Here is a 6,407-nt window from a genome sequence, read left to right as displayed (position 1 = left end):
ATAAACACTGTTTATTTTCACAGGTCTGCAAATCAATTATGGTTATGATGATGTGTGTTGGTATCAGCTTGTAGCTCTGCTTCAAGTTACAGGTTGATTGGATATGGCTTTTGGCCATAGTTTAGACTCTGGTCTATGTTTTTGTTCTTGAGCCCAAGCTGAAAGGATACCAATACACCAAAGTCCTGCTCTTTTCATGGTATATTACCAGTGATCACATTTTATGATCCTTCTCTGCCACATCTACAACATCCTGCTGGCCAAAGCAAATCATGAAGACAATAAACACAAAACCTGGATGCATTACAGGCTAGAGAAGAGTTTGGAAAAAGAATTAAATCTACCAGAATGGTGGGGAAAAATTTATTATTTTAAGGTAAGGTATAGAGATACTGTTGACTATTCCAAAGTCATACTGCTAAAATTTTGCATGGTACAGACCCAGCATTGTCTCCTTCCAGAGACTGATCTTAACCAAAAATTTACTATTTTTGGTTACTTATCTATAGGATGACATTTATTATCATTTTATTATTAAATTAATTGCTAAGTTATTTGTTATCTTGTACTAACAAGTTTAGTCCAGTAGACTGATGCTGGTTCTTTTTGTACTTCCTTTCTTCATCCCTGTATTGTCTCTGTATTTCTCTCTCTCTCTCTCTCTCTCTCTCTCTGTGTGTGTGTGTGTGTGTGTGTGTATAAAATTCTCTAAAATAAGATACAGAATCTATGAATGCTATTAACAATAAGTAATATTGCTATAATATAAAGGATGGAAATTTGAAATCAAAATCAAAGATCGGTTTGAATCCTGGTTTGGCTATTGCATAGCCATATGATGTTCAGCAGTTTGTCCCTCTGAATGTTGGCTTTATGTATTATTAACTAAGGTAATGATCTGAAATGTTTAAGATTAAACAAAAACTTTATTTGATTTCCCAGGTTCATAGTTAAGAGTTTATAGTTCCCAGCTCACAGTTTCTTCCCTCTTTCCACTTCCAGGTAATAAATTAAGTTGGTCTGTTAGACACATATCATCTAAGGGAGAAACATTATTGTAATTTAGAGGAATTATATTATAGATATATAGAAATATCTTAAATATAAGACCTGTGATATCAAGTGGCTCCTATAGATCAAACATAATTTTATATGTCTTAGAGATTTAGTTACCATTTTTCATTTTATGAAACTATTCAAACTACAAAAATGTTTTGTTTATATTTTCTCCACAAATACATATATGCAAATGTAGTGAAATATTATCTAATTTTGGAATTTAGAAAATAAGCTCTCTGTGTTGATGACCAGCAAGTTTGAAATTCATGTTTAGTGGATATAAGAAAATATGTTTTCCCAACAGATTTCACTTATGGCTTATCTCTTAAATTCCTTAAACCTAAATTATCATAGTTTAAAAGAACTGTAATAATTAAATCCACACAGACCTATAGACAATCATAAATACTGAAGTGCATATTACCATGATAATAGCCTACCATTTACTTTTCCAGTTTATGTATAAAATAACTTATAAGATTGATGATTAAAAAGAAAAGATAAAAAATGTGGAATTTTCATAAGGACAAAAGTTACTGGTGAGTTACTATTTTGCTTTATTAATTCAGGTAAATATTCAGAAAAGTTTCTATACCAGAAAACCTCCTTGAATATTTAGATGATGTCTAAAGGATATGGAAATTCGGGTGGAGAATATAATTTAATATTCTTCATATATTTTTGGATAGTACTACATGTCAATTATTTCCATTTTGTTAAATATTTCCTGTTAACTAAAGTGGCAAGAAGAGGACTAATTCTGATTAACCTCATTGTATATTTTATATTCAATGATACTTTTAGAAGTATTAAATTTTCTTTCTATATATGTTCAACTTTTTTTTTTTTTTTTGCATTTATTCTATGCAGAATTTACTCCCGGGCCATAAGTTTTTGTTTCTTCAGTTTCTTCTGGGATATCTTTTTCTTCTGTGCAACCTCCTCTTCTGGTTTAGGAACAATCTGCTCTTTTTCAGTAAGAATCATCTCAATGTGGCAGGGAGAGCTCATGTATGGATTAATCCGGCCATGAGCCCTGTAGGTTCTACGTCGCATCTTGGGGGCTTTATTCACCTGGATGTGCTCAATGACCAGAGAATCTACATCTAAACCCTTAAGTTCAGCATTACTCTCCGCATTTTTAAGCATGTGCAGTAAAAATTCAGCACTATTCTTGGGCCAACGACCCTGTGTCCAGCCCCACTGTTTGGCCTGCGCACACCTACCAACTCCACCATTGTAGCGATGGAATGGCACACACTGCTTCTGCAAAGTGACATCTTTCAGATACTTGGTGGCTTTTCGAATATGCATACCCTTGATGGCCTGGGCAGTTTCACGTGTGTTCTTAAAGTGAACACGAAGATTTGAACCTCTTGAGTTGCATGATTTTGTAGGGTTTTCTGGGTCCAGCGAGTAGCGAACCATCTCCGGAGGTCACCTCAGGCCACTCGGGTGCTATATGTTCAACTTTAAGCCCATAAAAGGGTAGCTGGGGATATTAATAGGAGCCATTTTAAAGAGTTAAAAAAATCTTCCTGATTTTTTTAAATAGTAAGTAAACAGTCTCTTAATGACAATGTCAAGGGGAGATCACAGTGTTCTCTCCCCATTTGGGAACTTTCAAGATATTAATTCCTTGGGTGGTTACTGAACCTTTGATTTAAAATAAATGAAGTAATTTCATAAATAGCATGAAAAATACTGTGCTGATCAATTTTAAATCTTAGATGAAATTGATCATTCTCTATAAAAGTAAAATTTATACTTTCGCTTGAGTAAATATAACTGAATAGACAATAAATATTAAAGATATTTAACTGTCATCCAAAATCCACTCACACACAAAAGCAATAAATCCACATGGTCATATATACCTATATTACCAAACTACAAGGGAATAAATAATACCCATTTTATACACCTTTTTAAAGGAAATATAAAATGAGGAAATAGTTCATTCAATTTTGAGGCTTGTGTAACAATTAGAGTAAAATCACACACAGGCTGTATGAGAAGGAAAAGTTGAGTGATCTCACAAACATAAGCATTATATTAACAAATGTTACCATAAAATAAATAGGAAATAAAATCCAGTAGTCTGTGTGTGTACATGTGTGTGTAAGTATATTATGTCTAAATAGGGTTATTCTTGAAATCAAAAGTGGTCTTAACATTAGAAAATCTATTGATAGAATTTATTATGTAATTGAATTATGTATAAACTATTAATAAATTAAAACTAAAAGGAAAATCCTATGATCTCTAAAATAGATACAGAAAGAGTACTTTGATGGAGTAAAATAAATATCTTTAACCTAAATGAAGTACTACAAAATCCATTCACATGGGATATCTTTCAATTTATTTGTATCTTTAATTTCTTTCATCAGTGTTTTGTAGGTTTCATTGTACAAGTCTTTCACCTCCTTGGCTAACTTTATTCTTAAATATTTTATTATTTTTGATGCTACTGTAACTGGAATTGTTTTTTTTTTTTTTTTTTTTTTCTTTTTTGGAGGGGAATTGTTTTCTTAATTTCTTTTTCAGATACTTTGGTGTTAGTGTATAGAAACACAACTGATTTTTATACGTTGATTTTTGTATACTGCAACTTTACTGATTTATTTATTCTAACAGTTTGTGTGTGTGTGTGTGTGTGTGTGTATTAAGGGATTAGTCTTTAGAATTATTTATATGTAAGACCATGTCATCTGAAAACAGTTAATTTTACTCCTTCTTTTTTAATTTAGATGACTTTTATTTATTTTTCTTGTCTGATTTTTCTGGCTACAACTGGTAATATGTTAAATAGGAGTGATGAAAGTGGAAATAATTTGTCTTATTTCCAACACTAGTTGAAAAGTTCCTAGTTTTTTATCATTGAGTGTGATGTCAACTATGGGCTTCTTATTTATGGCCTTTATTATGTTGAGGTAAAATAGTTTTATAATTTGTTGAGAGTTGTCTTGAAAAAGTGCTGAATTTTCTTAAATTCTTTACATATAGTAAGATGATCATGGGAGGGACGCCTGGTAGGCTCATTGGGTTGAGTGTCTGGCTCTTGGGTTTAGGCTCAGGTCATGATCTCATGCTTTGTGGGACTGAGCCCAACAATGGACTCGAATCTTATCAAGAGTCTGCTTGAACAACCTCTCTTTCTGCCCTTCCCCCCACTTGCACACTCTTTGTCTCTCAAAATAAATAAATCAATCTTAAAAAAAAAAAAAAAAAAAAGATGACCATGGCATTTTTATCTTGCAATCTCTTAATGAGATATGTCACATTAATTTTTTATATATTGAGTCATCTTTTCGCTCCAGTGTAAATGCTACTTGATCATGGTAGATGATCCTTTTAATATGCTGTGGAATTCGGTTTGCTAGTATTTTGTTGAGGATTTTTGCATCTATCATCATCAGAAATATTGTTCTATAGTTTTCTTGGATACTTTTGTCTGTCTTTGTTATCAGGGCAATACTGGCCTTGTGAATGAGTTTTGAAGTGTTTCTTTTTCAATATTTTGGGAGAGTTTAGGAAGGATTGTTGTTAACTTTTTTTTTGAATGTTTGGTAGAATTCACTATTGAAGTCATCTGGTCCTGAGATTTTCTTTGCTGGGAGATTTTTGATTACTGATTGAATCTCATTATTTTTGATCGGTCTGTTCAGATTTTCTATTTTTTCATGATTTAGTCTTGTTAGGTTATATGTTTCTAGGAAGACTTAATATTAAAATGTCCATATTACCCAAAGTGATTTATATATTTAGTGTTATCTCCATCAAAATCTCCATAGCATTTTTTTTTTTTTTTTTCAAAAATAGAAAAGGAGAGCAGCCCTGGTGGCTCAGTGGTTTGGTGCCACCCTCAGCCCAGGACCTGATCCTGGAGACAGGGGATTGAGTCTCACATCAGGCTCCCTGGATGGAGCCTGCTTCTCCCTCTGCCTGTGTCTCTGCACCCCCACCCCCGCCCTGTGTTTCTCATGAATAAATAAAATCTTTTAAAAAAATAGAAAAGGAAAAATTATAAAATCAAAGTCTGGGAACTAAAATAGTGAAACCCATAGAAGCAGAGAATAGAATGGTGGTTGCCAAAGACTTGGAGAAGGGGCAAATAGGGAGCTACTGTTCAATGGTATACAGTTTCAGTCATTGAAGATAAATGCATTCTCAAGATGTACTGTATAATATATTACCTGTAGTAAACAAGATATATTGTGCACTTTAAAACTTAAGAGGGTGGATTTCATGTTAAGTGTTTCTATTCCCCTAGCAAAGGAAAAAAGGAAAAGAGAAAACTTTTGAAGGTGATGAATATATCTATTACCTTGTTTGTTGTGATAGTTTTATAAGTGTATGCATACATTCAGACTCAACAAATATTATACATTAAATATGTGCAATTTTGTGTATGCCAATTATACATCAATAAAGCTGTTTTTAAAAAATGTACTATTAAAAACAATAGCAAATATTGGTGACAATGAAATGCAATCTCTTTAAAATCAGATATATACAAGCCAGACTAGGATGACAATGTATAGAATGTTAAAGGCATGAGTTTTAGAGCACACTGCAAGTAGAATTCTAGTTCTGCTTTAGGTGAAATTCTGGACACTTATTAGCTAAATAATATATGTATATTCTTCCTTCTCAAGCTATCTTTTTTTTAAGATTTTACTTATTTATTCATGAGAGACAGAGAGAGAGAGAGAGAGGCAGAGACATAGGCAGAGGGAGAAGCAGGCTCCATGCAAGAAGCCTGTTGTGGAACTCGATCCTGGGACTCTAGGATCACACCCTGAGCCAAAGACAGATGCTCAACCACTGAGCCACCCAGGCATCCCTCAAGCTATCATTGATTTCCCTAAGCCTTTCCTCATGGGCTCTTGTTTTTCTCTTTTTTCCTCAGCTTCCTTCCTTGTCATCAACTTGTCTTCTATGTTGCTCACTCTCTCTTCCATCTCATTAACCCTAGCAGTTAGGACGTCCAGTTTGGATTGCGTCTCATATAATCTATTTTTAATTTCGGCCAGATTAGATCTCAATTCTGCAGTCATGAAGTCTCTAGAGTCCTTTATGTTTTTTTCCAGAGCCACCAGTAGCTTTGTGATTGTACTTCTGAATTGAATTTCTGACATCATATTGAAATCAAAATTCTGCAACTCTGTGGCAGAGAGTACAGTTTCTTGTCCTTTCTTTTGTGTTGAATTCTTCCTTCTAGTCACTCTGTCCAGGGCAGAGTGGCTAGTGGGTGAGTCAAAAATATCAACCACGACCTAAATAAAATACACCCTAGATGATTCAGAAGAAGTCAGAGACCAGAAAATAATAATAATAATAAT

The 6,407-nt window shown here is 33.4% G+C and overlaps 1 protein-coding gene across 1 annotated transcript; it reads right to left on the bottom strand.

The window, feature by feature from the left end:
* Positions 1-1,909: 1,909 nt before the first annotated feature.
* On the bottom strand, positions 1,910-2,511 carry LOC106559613 (60S ribosomal protein L17-like). Its single transcript, XM_038555093.1, has one exon. It carries the CDS (start codon positions 2,485-2,487, stop codon positions 1,933-1,935), a length of 555 nt encoding a protein of 184 aa, XP_038411021.1. The 5' UTR covers positions 2,488-2,511; the 3' UTR covers positions 1,910-1,932.
* Positions 2,512-6,407: the final 3,896 nt, after the last annotated feature.

The sequence above is a fragment of the Canis lupus genome, chromosome 13, assembly GCF_011100685.1.
Source record: "Canis lupus familiaris isolate Mischka breed German Shepherd chromosome 13, alternate assembly UU_Cfam_GSD_1.0, whole genome shotgun sequence".
In the NCBI taxonomy this organism is placed as follows: Eukaryota; Metazoa; Chordata; class Mammalia; order Carnivora; family Canidae; genus Canis; species Canis lupus.
This window is presented reverse-complemented; position numbering and strand designations above follow the sequence as displayed.

Excerpts from the sequence above, each read along its gene's own strand:
- LOC106559613 (XM_038555093.1), bottom strand. The coding sequence starts at position 2,487 with ATGGTTCGCTACTCGCTGGACCCAGAAAACCCTACAAAATCATGCAAC.